Genomic DNA, 17,135 nt, shown 5'->3' on the forward strand with positions numbered 1-17,135 from the left:
TTGGAGAAGGCAATGGCAACCCACTCCAGTGTTCTTGCCTGGAGAATCCCAGGGACGGAGGAGCGTGATAGGCTGCCGTCTATGGGGTCACACAGAGTCGGACACAACTGAAGCGACTTAGCAGCAGCAGCAGCAGCTAGTTTATTAAAGGGAAATGATCTGCCCTCGTGATGGTCGTTAACCTGAGGGGCAGTGAGGGACGTGCCCCAGCTGCTGGTTTCTCCGGTGACTGTGTCAGTCTGACGTCAATTTCCCCCATAAATGGCAGCCTGCCTCTCCCCCCGAGGAGCTACCATGTCCTGCCTGCCATCTGCTGCACACTGTGGGGTGTTGCTCCAGGACCCTTTGTTTTGGACTGGTCCACTAAGCCACTGATGTCTCTGTGGCTGTTTCCGGACTCTTTTCCTTCGGTCCAGAGGCTGGGCATCTATAAGCTGTGTAGGCCTGCGGGGCACAGTCCAACATATACCCACACTGATATCCAGACCACCTGGACAGAACCACATTCAAACACACCCCTGGGTATCGGCTCCCATCCCAACATGTAGGCTACACAGACCCATGCCACACCCATCACAGTTTGTGTTCCTGACTCACTCACCCATACACACGTAGACTCACATATACACTTCTACACACATTTTGAATTTCCAAGCAGTGGATAAAACTTATTAATTCCTACTTTCATTCCTCTGTGGTCAAGAAATATGACCTTTTCTCTTATGAACCCTACTTTGTGCCTAGCGTGGTGTTAGGTGCTAAGTGTACAAAGTTGAATGAACTTGGATCCTACAGCCTAATAACAGAAAACAAATTCACTTTGACAATCTGATGTGACATCTGATACAGCAGAATCCCAGCACCTATATTTTCTTAACGTTTTATGTATTTTTCTCTACTTAGATTGATTTCCTTAGTTTCTATCACCTAAACACTACTAACCAAAAAATGTTTTCATTGCTATAGTCACTTGCTTTTCTTGAATTACTGGTGTAAATGGGCATATTCTCTTTACTATCCATTTGTATTCCTTCTTTGTGACTTGCCATTTCATATCCTCTGCCAACTTTTCTACTAGTATGATTGTTTAATTCTCCAAATTTCCAATTATTTGTCTTTTGCAATATTCTTGGATAATTCTTCAAGCTGATATGCTAGCAAGGACCATGAATTTGACTTTGACTTTTAAGCACATGTGTTCTGTTTCACTCTAAGCAATGACAATGCTTTAATCCTAAGTTTGTTTTCCAGTCACACCTTTTTCTTGGCACATTCCCAGTATAAAGGAAGCATCATTTTAGGTATTTCAGCATCATTCAGAACCTACGGAGAGGTATCTGCAGGCTGACACACTAAGACCTGCTGTACCGTGCAGAGCAAAGTAAGACTCGCTGTTGCCAGTGGAGACGACAGCTCAGGAAGGAATCTCCCTGGGAATTTGCCCTCGAGGTTGGAGTTTTCATCTCTTCCTCCATTCAGGCTGTATCTGCACCCCCACCCCCACCACAACTGGGGGCAAGGGTCTGGGAGCAGCTCCCTCTCCCCCTCCTCTGAGCAGCCTACACCTGACACAGGCGTCTCTTGCAACACTTGTTAAACTTTAGATTCCATGGAACTAGAGATACAGATGCAAATTTGTGATTTCTAAAATGTGCACATGTATATGTGTTTGAATGTATACTTGTTTCCTAGCTCTGTTTGCTGGAAAGGTCAAAAAGAAAGGACATTCTAGCAGCTCTCAGATCTTGGCCTATAATTGCATTCCCCGGAGTTCCACGGAGAAATGACTAATCCCAGAGCTGGGGCAGGGTAGGTACAAGATGAGCCTGAGCTAGAAAGTAAGGGAATGTTCAAAAACCACACTGAAGGCATGTCACAGGGGCATCAGCTTGGAGGGGCTCCCAATGGCCAAACTGGGGAGTGTTTGAGCACGAAAACAATCAAGTTGAGTAATGAACTGTAAGCCCTTAAAAACAGACATTTGAGTCCACACTGACTTGGGAAGAAGGGAAGACTTTTGCTGACAGTAAATATCTGAGTCAACCATTGAAGAGGAAGTTTTTTGCAATCATCCTAGTAAAGACTGGATCACTCCATCATTAAGTGTTGCTGAATTTTGGTAATGAGCAGGATACTTGTATGGTGTCAGACTATCTCCCCACGGACTGCATGTTAGTTGCAAGCAAGACTTAAAAAATACCCAGTAAATATACAGTGGAGAAATTGGATCACACCCTGATGAGGTGATCAAAATTAACATCACCAGGGAGGGATAGGCAGGCGTCAGGTGTTTCCACATGCCTTACTCTAAGAAGGAACTCCATATGCTCTCTGCAGTCTTTTGGCCAAGAACGAATAACCAGAAACTAGTCACAGGGAAACATCAGACAAATGCAAAATGCTATTTTTAAAAGGGAGTGTGGGGAGGAATGGTTGGTCCTATTCTTCCGATGTCAATGCCGTAAAAGATAAAGAACACCATAGAGGCGTTCTAGATTAAACGAGGCTAAAGAGACATGACAGCTAAATGCAATCTCTGATCCCCAGACTGGCTCCTGTGCTGGGGGGGGGGGGGGAATAGTAAAAGAGGATATTATCGGTTCTACTGAGAACACTGGAATGTGAACGCTAGATGAGAGAAAATTCTGTACCGATGTTAAATTGAGGTGGGTGAGTATTCTGTGATTATGTAAGAGAATATCTCTAATCTTACTAAACATTCACTGAAGTTTTTAGGAGTAAAGGGCTGGGACAAATGTAACTTATCATCAGGAATTTGGGGTGGGGGAGAGAAAGCTGTGTGTGTGTGTGGAGAGAAAGGGTGGGAAATGATAAATGAGGAACAACAGAACAAACGCTAATAGGGTAATCGATTAAGAGACACACGGGTGTTCTCTATGCTGCTGATTTTAGACAACTCGCTCTAAGTTCGAAATTCTTTCCAAATCCAAAGTGTTCTTTTAAAACTTAAGACCCTAGGGCTTGACATTTTAGACAATGTGCAAAAATAATCATTAGGAAGAAAACAACCATCTGTACGCGCAGAAATGAAGTCTTCCAGAAGCCTCGATAAACTAACAACAACAGATAGCCATAGAGAGAGGGATTTGTGGATGATAGAGTTCCTTTTAACTTTGTATATTTCCGTTTTGTTTTGTTTTGTTTTTTTTTAAAGGGAGTCAGGAGAAACAGTGAAAAACATTGAGATAAAAAAAGATGATTGGGCCTCCTAAATCCGTAACCAGTTTCATTGCCCTTGAGATACTGTGCCGCTCTGTCAATTATATTATTAAAAAAAAAACTGATCATAATACATGTGATACTCGTCCTTAGAAGCCAAAATAAACTCTGTCTGGTGGAATACACTTGATTATTGCCTGCGGATGAACTAGTCCTGGGTTTCTATTTGTAAAATTTTTTCAGCATCTGTGGTTGCCTCTGTAAGTGTGGCTGTTTGAATTCTCCTTTGAATTGGTTATGACAGCTGGCTGGTTGCCTCCTTAATGAATGAGTTGTGCATACGCAGTCATGTCCAATTCTTTGTGACCCCAAGGGCTGTAGCCCGCTAGACTCCTCTGTCCATGGAATTTTCCAGGTGAGAATACTGGAGTGGGTTGCCATTTCCTGCTCCGGGGTGGGGGGATCTTCCTGACCCAGGGATTGAATCCGTTGCATTGACAGGCAGATTCTTTACCAGTGAGCCACCAGGGAAATCAATTAATGAGTTAAAAACACTAAATATATGTTCATCTTATGTTTGTGTGAAAGTTATGCTTTACCTATTTAAAAAATTTTCCTTTAACACAAGTGTTTGTTACTTTTATAATTCAGGTAAAGCCTAGAAACATGAAAGTATTCCAGAGACTCCCCAGAGATCTAACTCAGATCTGGAGGGAGGTCTCATTCCAGTTGGGCAGTGCTGATTCCCCGATGAGCACGAAGCCAAACTTCACACATCAGCCAAGCGTGGACACCCCAGGAACCCACCCCAGCCTTCCCCAGGGACTCTGTGCCTCAGGTGAGTGGGGTCCTTGGTCCTCTCAGTACCAGAGTCACTGGCTTACAGGGAGGGCGTGGCCAAAATCAAACAACCATCCTAGGGAAAAATAACTATTTATGTTTCTGATTGGCTGGGCCTCTCAAAAGGCAATATATCCTAGGCTAATTTGCTTTCTGGATGTTTCAAGGATATATGAAAAAGATGCCAATGGAGAGTCACAAAAATAGCAGTAAATGTTAAACATTTATGTTGAATCCACAAATGTTTTAATACAAATTCAGTAACAGCGAAGTATAATTGTACCATTCATTGGAACGGAGGTGTACTCTGGAGACTGGCCGTTTCCTGCACACCCACCATCTACCTTGTGCGTACAACCTCACCAGATTGTCCAGATTGGAGGTCTCCTGTCCCCCTGCCTCTTACACCTACAGGCCCAGCCTGTTAACAGGCACCAACTGGTGTCTGGAAAAGCAGTTTCAATTTTGTGTACTTATTGTGTATTCAGCCACTTGACTGAACCAGGAGCACTTTTTGGCTGCTTCCCAGGGAAATTCTAAGATGACCCTATCTTTTGCCTTCTCTTTCCCAATAGTTATAATTATCTTCTCTCCTGCCTTTTTGCCTTGAAATGTGGCAGAATCCTGCATCTAAGCCTGTTTCTTACCTCATTGGGAAGGGCTGTTATGTTTTACTCTTAAGGATGATGTTGGCTATTGACTTGAGATATTCTAGTTTTTAAATGTATCTTTATTACAAAAGCAAAAGTATGGTCAGGAACAAAAAAAAAAAGACTTAAAAAGTAATGATTAAGCCCCAAGATGGTGGGGAGGAATAAAAAGTCATTCATTTTCTCATTTATCTCTAGGTCAGTGTTTTGTTAACACTTTGGTATATGTCCTTAATAATAGTTACGATTTTGTTAAAATAATAATTATTGCTCCCAGAGCACATGGCACTTATTTACTATGTGTCAATCTTGGTGCTGAGTATTGGAGCAACAAGCATTATTTCAGCAAATTGTTCCACAGTAGCTGTCTATAGTATAGACACTATTACCACCACTTCACGGTCAGTCCTAAAGGAAATCAGCTCATTTCCTTGTATTCACTGGAAGGACTGATGTTGATACTTTGGCCACCTGACGTGAAGAGCTGACTCATCGGAAAAGACCCTGATGCTGGGATAGATTGAGAGCAGGAGGAGAAGGGGTGACAGGGGATGAGATAATTGGATGGCATCTTGATTCAATAGACATGAGTTTGAGCAAACTCTGGGAGACAGTGAAGAACAGGAAAGCCTGGCGTGCTGCAGTCCATGGGATCTCAAAGAGCCGGACACAACTGAGCAATTGAACAACAACTGTTAAGGCAAGAGACTGAGGACGTTTCCAATTTACCTAAGATCATAGGCTGATCAACAGCCGTGAAGAGCAAGCCCAGGCCTCCCTTATGCCTGAGCGCCGGCTCTTATCTACATTGCTGCTGCTGCTGCTGCTAAGTCACTTCAGTCGCGTCCAACTCTGTGTGACCCAGTAGACGGCAGCCCACCAGGCTCCCCCATCCCTGGGATTCTCCAGGCAAAAACACTGGAGTGGATTGCCATTTCCTTCTCCAATGCATGAAAGTGAAAAGTGAAAGTGAAGTCGCTCAGTTGTGTCCGATTCCTAGCGACCCCATGGACTGCAGCCTACCAGGCTCCTCTGTCCGTGGGATTTGCCAGCCAAGAGTACTGGAGTGGGGTGCCATCGCCTTCTCCGCTTATCTACATTACTATCTCCTAATCCAGAACGTTTTTTGAAAATAGATTTTTAAAACTAATCTAGAATCCTCCTGAACGCATTATTCTTTATCAGCTTTTATACCTAAATATTGTTAACATCTTCAGTGTTATTTATTATTCCTCTACAGATTTAGTGGCTGCATTATATGTTTTATTGTATGGAGTTTCATTATATGGATACGTTTTATTTATTCTTAAATGGCTCCATATCAAAACAAGAAATAAAGACTGGTCATAAAATATTTAAACAATAATAAGAATGTAAAGTAGAAAATGCAAGTCTTCCTTTCCATCCTGCTAAGCCCCAAACCTCAGAGGAAGTTACCATTAATAGTATGTGTTTGCTTTCCCATAGTTCTTCTATGCACCTTATTATAGGTGATGTAATTTCAGTTCAGTCCAGTGGCTCAGTCATGTCCAAATAATTTTCTCGAAAAGAATGAGTATACCAATCTACAGCTTGACTTGCATACATAATATATCACGAACATCATTCCAAATCTTTCCATCTTTTTTTTAACATTTTATCTATCTTTTAACAATATTTTTAAAATTACACTATAATTGATTTATAGTGTTGTTCATTTCAGGCATACAGCAAAGTGAGACAGTTTTACGTGTGTGTGTGTGTATATAGAGTGTTGTTCAATTGCTAAGTTGTGTCCAACTCTTTGTGAGTCTATATATATAGATTCTTTTTTAGATTCTTTTCCATCATTGGTTATTACAATATATTCAATATAGTTCCCTGTGCCAAACAGTAAATATATATACTGTATATATAGATTGTATACTTTAGCCATTCATCTCTTGCCAAGTATTTAGATGGCTTCCATGTCTTGGTTTTTGTAAATATTGCTGTTATGAACATTGGGGAGCATGTATCTTTTTTTTTTTAATTGAAGTATAGTTTATTTTTGGACTTCCCTGATAGATGGTAAAGAATCTGCCTGCAATGCGGGAGACCTGGGCTAGATCCCTGGGTTGGAAAGATCCCCTGGAGGAGGGCTTGGCAACCCACTCCAGTATTCTTCCCTGGAGAATCCCCTGGCCAGAGGAGCCTGGTGGACTACAGTCCATGGGGTTGCAAAAAGTTGGACACAGCTGAGTAACTGCATGCTGGGTTATATTGTTTTGTTGTTGTTCAGTCACTAAGTCATGCCCAACTTTTTGTGACCCTGTGGACTGCAGCACACCACGCTCCCTTGTCCTTCACCATCTCCTGCAGTTTGCTCAAATTCATGTCCATTGAGTCAGTGATGCTATCTAATCATCTCATCCTCTGTTGCCCTCCTCTCCTGTTGGCATCAATCTTTCCCATCAGCAGGGTCTTTTCCAACAAGTTGGCTCTTCACATCAGGTGGTGAAAATGTTGGAGCTTCAGCATCATCAGTCCTTCCAATAAATATTCAGGGTTGATTTCCTTTAGGATTGATTGATTTGATCTCCTTGCAGTCCAAGGGATTCCCGAGAGGCTTCTCCAGCACCACAGTTAAAAAGCATCAGTTCTTTGGTGCTTAGCTTTCTTTATGGTTGAACTTTCAGATCCATATGTGATTACTGGAAAAATCATAGCTTTGACTATAGGAATCTTTGTTGGCAAAGTGATGTCTTTCCTTTTTAATATACTGTCTAGGTTTGTCACAGCTTTCCTTCCAAGGAGCAAGTGTCTTTTAATTTCATGACAGCAGTCACCATCCACAGTGATTTTGGAGCCCAAGAAAATAAAATCTTTCCACTTTCCCCTATCTATTTGCCATGAAGTGATGGGACCAGATGCCATAACCTTAGTTTTTTGAATCTTGAGTTTTAAGCCAGCTTGTTCACTCTCCTCTTTCACCCTCATCAAGAGGCCTAATTGCTCTTCACTTCTGCCATTAGAGTGGTATCTGTATAGCTGAGGTTGTTGATATTTCTCCTGGCAATTTTAATTTCAACTTGTGATTCATCCAGCCTGGCATTTCACATGATGTACTCTGCATAGAAGTTAAATAGACAGGATGACATTATACAGCCTTGTTGTACTCCTTTCTCAATTTTGAACCAGTTGTTCCATGTAATGTTCTATTGGTTGCCTCTTGACCTGGATACAGGTTTCTCAGGAAACAGGTAAGGTGGTCTGGCATTCCCTTCTCTTTAAGAATTTTCCACAGTTTGTTGTGATATACACAGTCAAAGGCTTTAGCATAGTCAGTGAAGCAAAAGTCGGTATATTTCTGGATTCTCTTACTTTCTCTATCACCCAGCGAATGTTGGCAGTTTGATCTTTGGTTCCTCTGCCTTTTCTAAACCCAGCTTGTACATCTGGAAGTTTTTGGTTCACATACTGCGGAAGTCTAGCTTGAAAGGAAAAGATATATCCAACTGAATGCAGAGTTACAGAGAATATCAAGGAGAGACACGGCCTTCATCAATGAACAATGCAAAAAACCTGAGGGAAACAACAGAATGGAAAAGACTAGAGATCTCTTCAAGAAAACTGGAGATATCAAGGGAACATTTCACGCAAGGGTGGGCATGATATTGGACAGAAACAGTAAGGACCTAACAGAAGCAGAACATGCTAAGAAGAGGTGGCAAGACTACAAAGAACTATATAAAAAAGTCTTAATGACCCAGATAATCACAATGATGTGGTTACTCACCTAGAACCAGGCATCCTGGAGTGTGAAGTTAAGTAGGCCTTAGGAAGCATTACTATGAGCAAAGCTAGTACAGCTGATGGAATTCCAGCTAAGCTGTTTTAAATCCTAAAAGATGATGCTATTAAAGTACTGCACTCAATATGTCAGCAAATTTGGAAAACTCAGTAATGGTCACAGGATTGGAAAAGGCCAGTTTTCATTCCGCTTCCAAAGAAAGGGCAATACCAAAGAATATTCAAACTACTATACAATTGTGCTCATTTCACATGCTTATTTTGGTTATATACATATAAAATATATTCAAAATATAGTTTTTCAGATTCTTTTCCAATATAGATTATTACAAGTTATAGAATATAGCTCCCTGTGCTATACAGTAAGTCCTTCTTGCTGGTCTATTTTATATATAGTAGTGTATATCTGCTAATCCCAAACTCCTAATTTATCCCTCCTCTCTTCCCCCTTGGTAACCATAGGTTAGTTTTCAATGTCTCTGAATCTGTTTTGTAAATAAGTTCATCTGCATCATTGTTTTAGATTCAACATAAAAGTGGTATCATATATTTGTCTTCCTCTGACTTCACTTGCTATGAATGTAGGTCTATCCGTGTTGCTGAAAATAGCATTATTTCATTCTTTTTCATGGCAGAGTAATAGTCCAGTGTGTATACATATCACATCTTCTTTATCCATTCATCTGTTTATGGACATTTAGGTTGCTTATATGTCTTGGCTATTATAAATAGTGCTTTTATGAACATTGGGAGCATGTATCTTATGGAATTAGAATTATCTTTTTGGATATATGTCCAGGAGTTGAATTACTGGATCGTGTGGTAACTCTATTTCTAGTTTTTTAGGAAACGTCCATACTGTTCTCCATAGTGGCTGCACCGATTTACATTCCCACCAACCGTGTAGGAGGGGTCCCTTTGCCCCATACCCTCTCCAGCATTTGTCATTTGTGGACTTTTTGGTGGAAACCATTCTGACCAATGTGAGGTGATGCCTCACTGTAGTTTTGATTTGCATTGCTAATAATTAGCCACGTTGAGCATCTTTTCATGCGTCTGTATGTCTTCTTTGGAGAAATGTCTACTTCTGGATCTTTTGACCGTTTTTGGTTGGGTTGGTTTCTTTGTCTTTGATATTGAGTTGTATGAGCTGTTTGTATATTTTGGAAATTAATCCCTTGTCAGTCACATCATTTGCAGGTATTTTCTCCCATTCCACACGTTGTCTTTTCATTTTCTTTATGGTTTCCTTTGCTGTACAAGAGCTTGCTAGTTTGGTTAGGTCCCATTCACTTAATTTTGCTTTTATTTCTATCGCCTTGGGAGATTGACCTAGGATTTATGTCAGAGAATGTTTTACCTATGTTCTCTTCTAAGAGTTTTATGGTGTCACTCTTATACTTAAGTCTTTAGGTCATTTTGAGCTGACTTTTGTACATGGTGTGAGTGTGTGTTCTAACTTTATTGATTTATGTAGAGCTGTCCAGCCTTCCCAGCACCATTTGCTGAAGAGACTTTTTCTTATTGTATATTCTTGCCTCCTTTGTCCAAGATTAATTGACTGTAGTTGGCAGAGGAACCAGATCAAATTGCCAACATCTGATGGATCATGGAAAAAGCAAGAGAGTTCCAGAAAAACATCTATTTCTGCTTTATTGACTATGCCTAAGCCTTTGACTGTGTGGATCACAAGAAACTGGAAAATTCTGAGAGAGATGGGAATACCAGACCACCTGACCTGCCTCTTAAGAAATCTGTATGCAGGTCAGGAAGCAACAGTTAGAAATGGACATGGAACAATAGACTGGTTCCAAATAGGAAAAGGAGTATGTCAAGGCTGTATATTGTCACCCTGCTTATTTAACTTATATGCAGAGTACATCATGAGAAACGCTGGACTGGAAGAAACACAAGCTGGAATCAAGATTGCCGGGAGAAATATCAATAACCTCAGATATGCAGATGACACCACCCTTATGGCCTAAAGTGAAGAGGAACTAAAAAGCCTCTTGATGAGAGTGAAAGAGGAGAGTGAAAAAGTTGGCTTAAAGCTCAACATTCAGAAAATGAAGATCGTGGCATCCGGTCTCATCACTTCATGGGAAATAGATGGGGAAACAGTGGAAACAGTGTCAGACTATTTTGGAGGGCTCTAAAATCACTGCAGATGGTGACTGCAGCCATGAAATTAAAAGACGCTTAAGGAAAGTTATGACCAACCTAGACAGCAAATTAAAAAGCAGAGGCATTACTTTGCCGACTAAGGTCCGTCTAGCCAAGGCTATGGTTTTTCCAGTAGTTATGTATGGATGTGAGAGTTGGGACTGTGAAGAAGGCTGAGCGCTGAAGAATTGATGCTTTTGAACTGTGGTGTTGGAGAAGACTCTTGAGAGTCCCTTGGATTGCAAGAGTTGACTCATTGGAAAAGACTCTGATGCTGGGAGGGATTGTGGGCAGGAGGAGAAGGGGACGGCAGAGGATGAGATGGCTGGATGGCATCACTGACTCGATGGACGTGATTCTGAGTGAACTCCGGGAGCTGGTGATGGACAGGGAGGCCTGGTGTGCTGCGATTCATGGGGTCGCAGAGTCGGACACGACTGAGCGACTGAACAGATCTGATCTGATGTGGGCTTATTTCTGGATTCTGTTCCATGGAGCCGTACGTCTGTGTTTGTGCCAATACCATGCTGTTCTGCTTACTGTAGCTTCGTAGTATTGGCTGAAGACTAGGTCTCACTCCCATTTTCTATTTCTGGAAGAATACTTCAACTTTGTATTCTGTTACTCCCATTAGGTATTTTATCTTTGGATTAAACAAAAAATCTAATAGAAGCTCTTTTGTGATCTAGGTTTTTTTTTTTTTTTTTTTTAAACATCCTATTCTTGTTTTATCTCCCTAAGGATATTATATTTTGGTGGAGGGTTGTTTTTTTTAATGCTCTTCTCTTTCCTACATTGTCTCTATCTCTCGTTTCTTTTCTTTGGCCAGTTGATTTGGACTCTTCCTTGAAACTTTTTAAGCTATTATATTTGCAAATAGGGGAGTCTGTTAGGACTAGTGAAGCAAAGGCCTGGGGAAATTAATATCTAGTTTCTTTTATTTGTTGGAAGGTTTGCTGTCTGAGGGGTCCTGGCTGTCTGTGCTCTTTGTGTGTGTGTGTGTGTGTGTGTGTGTATACAAAGGCCCAGTACACACTGATCTGTGTCGTTGATACAGTCTTTACATTGAGAAATATGTGGAGGTCTTTTCTCCAGAGCCAGTTTTTCCAGTGAAGGATGTTCCAGTCATCTGTCTGGGGGTCAGATGCCTAGTCCTGGGCATTCTGGGAGCCTTGCAGGTGCTGGTGGGCTGGGCACTCTTGAGGGCAGCTCACTTCATCCCTCCCTCCTCCTTTTAGACCTGTACCTCTCAGAGCTCTCTGTTCTGCCTGGTGTCTCCACGTCCAGAGCCTACCTGGCTCGATTGCTCTAGGGTCTGTCCAGCTCCTTACAAGGTGAGGTGGCAAAGAGGATTTTTTCCTGGCTGTGCAGAACACAGGGAGAAGACTGGAGTTTGGTTCCCCCATTTCCAACCTGGTATGCTTGCTTGAGGGTTTCCCAGGTGGCTCAGTGGCCAAGAATCCACCTGCAATGCATGCATTTGATCTCTGGGTTGGGAAGATCTCCTGGAGAAGGAAATGTATTCCAGTATTCTTGACTGGGAAATCCCATGGACAGAGGATCCTGGTGAGCTACAGTTCATGGGGTTGCAGAGTCAGACGTGACTTAGTGACTAAACAAAGACGCTTGCTTGGCCCCCCCCCCCATCACACTGGGGCCCCACAGGGCCAATCAGTTCATTTCTGGTTCATTTCTCTCTCTGCTAACTTAGTCAATGATCTTTCGTCAACTTTCAGCTGCCAAAGCCTTTTAAATTCTCTTAAATACTGCTATTTCCTTCCACGTTAATTCTGACCTTGGGAGTGATAATCTTTTCGGTCCTTTCCTGTCAGTATAGATGAATACGTGTCATCTATATACCTTAATTAGAAGACTGTTTCTCTTAAAAACCTAATCTTACTGATTCAATAGTTTTTAAACTTTCTGATAGAAAAACCAAGTAAACATTTTTAAAGTGATCTCTAGTTTTATTGCTTCAAGGTACAATATGTGGCCCAAACTGTTTCTTTGGCCAGCTCTCTGAGGTTTTCCTATCTCGATGTATGCAGTCAGTTTTGGGTAATGTTCCAAGCATACTGGAAAGAAGGTGTGTTCTCTCTAGGGTAAGAGCTTGATGTATTCCTGCTTATTAAACTTCATTAATTATTAAAATCCTCTGAGTTCTTAATGTTTCCTTGATCTGTCATAAACTAATACTGGTGGTGTGTTAGTCTCAAATGCAATTATGTTTTTGTCGATTTCTTTTCCTCTTGCATTTCTGGCAGTTTTTACTTTCTATCTGATGCTCCTTAATCCACATGTGGAAGGTCATGGCTCTTGTGGCTTCATTGTTAGTGCCTCTGTCAACATGAAATTTTTTTCTGTTGCATCTATTGCTATTTCCTTGAATTTTTTATTTACAGAGCATCGCCCCAGCAGAGGGACCAGGGTCAGCAGTGCAGAAGCACTGAGGCGGCCCATGGTTTGGCAATGCAGTGGTAGAGGTGTGACAGGTAAGCAAGCCAGGTGACAAAGGGCTGGGGAAAGGGCAGGAGGTGGAGATGGCAGGTCCCTGCAGACAGTACACTTTAAAAAACGTTGTCTGAGGGAAGAAAGCCTTCCTGGAGCAGGTGATGAGCAGGTGGAGAGCTGGTGCTCTAAAAGCTGTGAGCAGCAGCAGCAAGGGCTGAAGAGTGAGGAGGGGTGAAAGCAAGGCGGTGGCCCGGGGCTGCCTCTCCATCGCCGCTGCAGGGATGGAGCAGTGAGGGCAGGGCTGCCCAGCTGGCGGTGACCAGGGCAGAGGGTCGCTGTGGTGCCCCCCACCCCTGCCCCGTGGGGTAGGAGGGTGGCTCTCAGAGCAGCAAGAGCATCTGGCTGGGAGGTCTGCGAAGAGGCACCATGGTGAACAGGGCAGATGGGAACCCAGGGGCCCGGTCTGAAAGGGGAGTTTCTCCCTCCTGCAGTCCTCACCTTGTGCAGGCACAGCCGAGGGGCTTGGGCACTGGCTTGTTCCTGGCAAAGGCCCTGGGTTCAGCCTTGCAGGCAGGAAGGAGGTCATGCATTGGGGCATCTCAGGCATCAGAGGCTTTTTTATGTCTCATTCAGTCATAACCTGCTAGTGACTCTGGACCAACCTCCTTCCCTCCTGGAGCCAGATTTCAGGGGCTGGGGCAGATTTCCGGTTCCAGAAAGAGACCCCACTCCTCCTTCCCGACCCTTAACTGCCACTGGGGTAAACCAAGTGCTGGGGTCCCCTGGTACAAAAGTGTCAGTCTATGACTCGGGGGTCACTTCTGGAAAAGCTCGACACACAGTTGCATGGAGAGGCGAGTCAGGCTTAAAATAGCTAAATAAATCTTTAATATTTCTAATTGCAAATGTACAGAAATTGCACAGCCACACAGTCTTAGAACACCAACAACTTTCTCTGTACATTATTACATAGTTAGAGTCACAGCTGGAGGGAGGCACTCTGGCCAAGACTCCAACGTTTGCATTTTTTTCCTTTTCACATACTTACAAAAGGCGGGGCAGGAGGTGGAGTGGGGCTGGGGGAGCTGGCAGAGTGTGTAGAAAAAGAGGGGCTGTTTCCCTGGGGTCTGCCTTACGCAGACGGATGGGGTGGGAGGGGGTGAGAGGTGTACACCGGGGCAGATGCTCTGCAGGGTGGGGGTCGCCTGGAGCTCTGCCCTGGGTTCCCCACCCTCATTCTGGGCGGTTGGAAAGAGTCTTCACTCAAAGGAAGTTTGGCAGTTTCCTTCACCCTAAACATAAAAGTTAGGCGGAAAGTCAGGCCTCTCTGTTGGCAGGAGAGGGCCGGGGGACAGCCTTCTCTGGTGGTGGGGGTGGGGGTGCACTGGGCTTGGGACCCCCGTCACCCCCATCCTTCCCTCAGGGACGCGGGTTCAGGGTGACCCAGAGGGGGCGCGCATTCCCCAGCCACCCAGACAGCACACTGCAAAACCCCAACCCCCAGATCCCCGACCTCTGACCTCTGCCTCCTGCCCAATACTGTCCTCTAGATTAAAAATAAAATAAAAAACCGCCAGAGAGCAGCGGTCCCGGGCAGCCCTCGGCAGCACCAGGACTGAAGGACTATGTACAACCATTGGGTGAAATAGTTACATTACAGTCAAACACCAAGAACATTTACAAAAATCGTCAGACTTGCAGTTCAGATAAAAATCTGTGGAGAGTCTGTACACTTTTACAGTTTTTGCACTAAGTAGATAAGGCTCTCGGCCCAAGAGCTCGCAACCCAGGCCAAGGGCCGCCAGCACCGGCCTCCGGAGCCTGGCTGTGCAGGCCCTGGGACCCTCCCCCTGTATTGCTAAGAGGCGCTCGGTTCAATCCGAGGTCGCTCAACGCTCAACGAGGCATCCGCGGGAGAGGGGTGGGGGGCGGGTGGGGAGCATTCGCCAGGCAGAAGAAGGGTGCATCGGAACCAGAGGCTGACGTCCCTGGGGCCAGGCCTTGTCTATGCGGCCAGAGGAGTGGGGCAGGGCCTCCACCCACCACAGCCTGCCTTCCTGAGGTCTGTGACCTTTCGGGGGGTCCTGACCTCTCCCCACCAGCAGGTCTCTGGGGTAACTGAGCTGCAGTTTCCGCCCCAGGACGGGGTGCATTGTGGTCTGAGCCACCCAGCCCCTGTTGCTCCCCAACTCTGGGTCCTGGTGGAGCGGCTCCCGCCCCAGAGGCAGGAAGGGGTGACTCCCCAGCTTTCCCACGGCTGAAGGCAGTCGGGGTGGCTCCTGGCTGTGGGATGGATGCCCCAGCTCTGGCCCCAAGATTCCCTAGGGTCAGGGGTGGGAACAAGGACGAGAGAGACCCAAGTTCCTGCCCACTTATGTCCCGCAAGGGTGGGAGCGGGGGGCAGTGGGGAGGGCCCACAAGCTACAGAACAGCCTGGGGCTGAGGGAAACTGGCCCCAGCCGTGGGTGGGCCCCTCCCCTCCCCTGTCTGCAGCGCCTGGGTCCTCGGTGGGCCCGGGAGGGTGAGGCAGAGGCCGGCCGCACGCAAGGGGGCGGGTGCAGGCTGCCGCGGTCTTGGAGAGGGAGCAAGTCTAACATCCTCCAGGGCCGCTATTTCCCATGCAGTGCGCACGCTCAATTTAAAAGGCCCCTGTGTTCCAGCAAGCGAGCAAGCGGGCTTTTGTTTCTAATGCATACTGTGAAAGGAAAAAAAATCACAGTTATCCACCTTCTCAGGGCCTATGGGCACTAGAATTCTTTTTCTAACCATCCACCAGGAAAGCTCAGCCTGTCTCTCGGGAGGGCGGGGGTGGGGTGGGGTGGGGTGTACCTGCTGGCCACTCCCTGCGGGGCCACCATGTGGGCACGCGAGCTCTGGGAGACAGGCGGCCACTGCTACGGTGCCACCTGGGCCAGCTCTGCCCAGATCTTTGGCTTCGGGGGGGAGCCCAGCACATCAGCCTGGGCCCCTGTGGCAAGTGAGGGAGGCTCTGATCTTCCCATGGGTACGAGGGCCCAGAAGGAAGAGCTGAGATCCTCACTGGGTCTATAGACTGTCTATCTGACAGAGTTTGGGCGGGAGGGGGCGGGCCGAGGGGCTGGGGACAGGTGTGGGGGTGATGCCTCGGCTCCGCACAGCCAGGAGGGGGGCCCAAGCATGCACTGGCAGGTGCTCAGGGTGGAGACAGGCGGGGGGACACAGCGCTCTGGCAGCTCCATCCTCCCCACCCTCTGTCTGCCTGCTGACCACCCTGTCTGCTTCTGGAACCGAGTGACAGGTCCCATAGGGCAGCGCCTGGCTGCCTGGGAGTCCTGGGTCTCTGGGAGGCGAGGGGAAGCCACGGCAGGAGACCCCTGGCTCTCTGACCCTCCAACTCTTAGGGCGGCTCCCCCTGTGTGGAGGAGGTGGTGTGTCGGGGCGGGGGTACATGCACTCAGCCAGGTGAAGGAGGAAAGGGGACGCGCACCAAGTTCAACACCCAAAACAGACACTGCGGCAGGCCCCTGCCCGCGCTAGGCTGCACCCACTCCCCAGCCTGTGCCCAACACGCTTCTCGGGGGGGCGGGCCGGTGTCCCCCGCTTGCACTGCGTCAGTCTCTCGCGGCTCCCTCTGCAGCCGCCTCCTGGGCCGCGGGTGGAGGGGGGGAGGCGAGCCTCGGCCTCTGGGCCCCCGGCGCTGCTCCTCCCCGGGCTGAGACCCCGCCCTGGGCCACCAGAGTCCTCCCCTCCTCGGGCAGGTTAACAATTGCTGCTGTTTCGGAACTCGCCGTTTTCAGTAATCTGCAATTTGGTGGGGTTGGTGGGGGAGAGGCCGTTACGGGCTTGCATGCTGTACCTCTCTTTGAGCTGCGTCAGGGCGCTCATGAGGCGCGCGTTGGCTGCGTCCAGTGAGGCGATGCGCTTCTCCTGTGAAACAAAGAGGGCGTCAGCAGGGGTTGAGCCACGGGCTGCTGGGCCCAAGGTAGGGGGGGCGGTGCGGGGTCCGTGCCGGGAAAGGGGTCTCCCCGGAGCTGTGGCTGCCTACAAGAAGAGCGGGGAGTGAGGTGGCTGGGAGGACAAACACCGAGGATGCAGAGTTCC

General features: G+C 46.2%; 1 protein-coding gene across 3 annotated transcripts in view; it reads right to left on the minus strand.

Moving 5' to 3' along the window:
• Positions 1–13,991: 13,991 nt before the first annotated feature.
• DAB2IP (DAB2 interacting protein) overlaps positions 13,992–17,135 on the minus strand; it is a 136,712-nt gene continuing 133,568 nt past the window's right edge. For 2 of the 3 annotated variants that reach the window (XM_068982910.1, XM_068982928.1), the window contains one exon: positions 13,992–16,961. In XM_068982910.1, the coding sequence (XP_068839011.1) occupies positions 16,794–16,961 (168 nt within the window). In that variant the 3' untranslated portion in view covers positions 13,992–16,793. The remainder of the gene's footprint in view (positions 16,962–17,135) is intronic. The other variant, XM_068982920.1, reaches the window with a different exon arrangement.

The sequence above is a fragment of the Capricornis sumatraensis genome, chromosome 1 (genome assembly GCF_032405125.1).
Source record: "Capricornis sumatraensis isolate serow.1 chromosome 1, serow.2, whole genome shotgun sequence".
NCBI classification, from domain to species: Eukaryota; Metazoa; Chordata; class Mammalia; order Artiodactyla; family Bovidae; genus Capricornis; species Capricornis sumatraensis.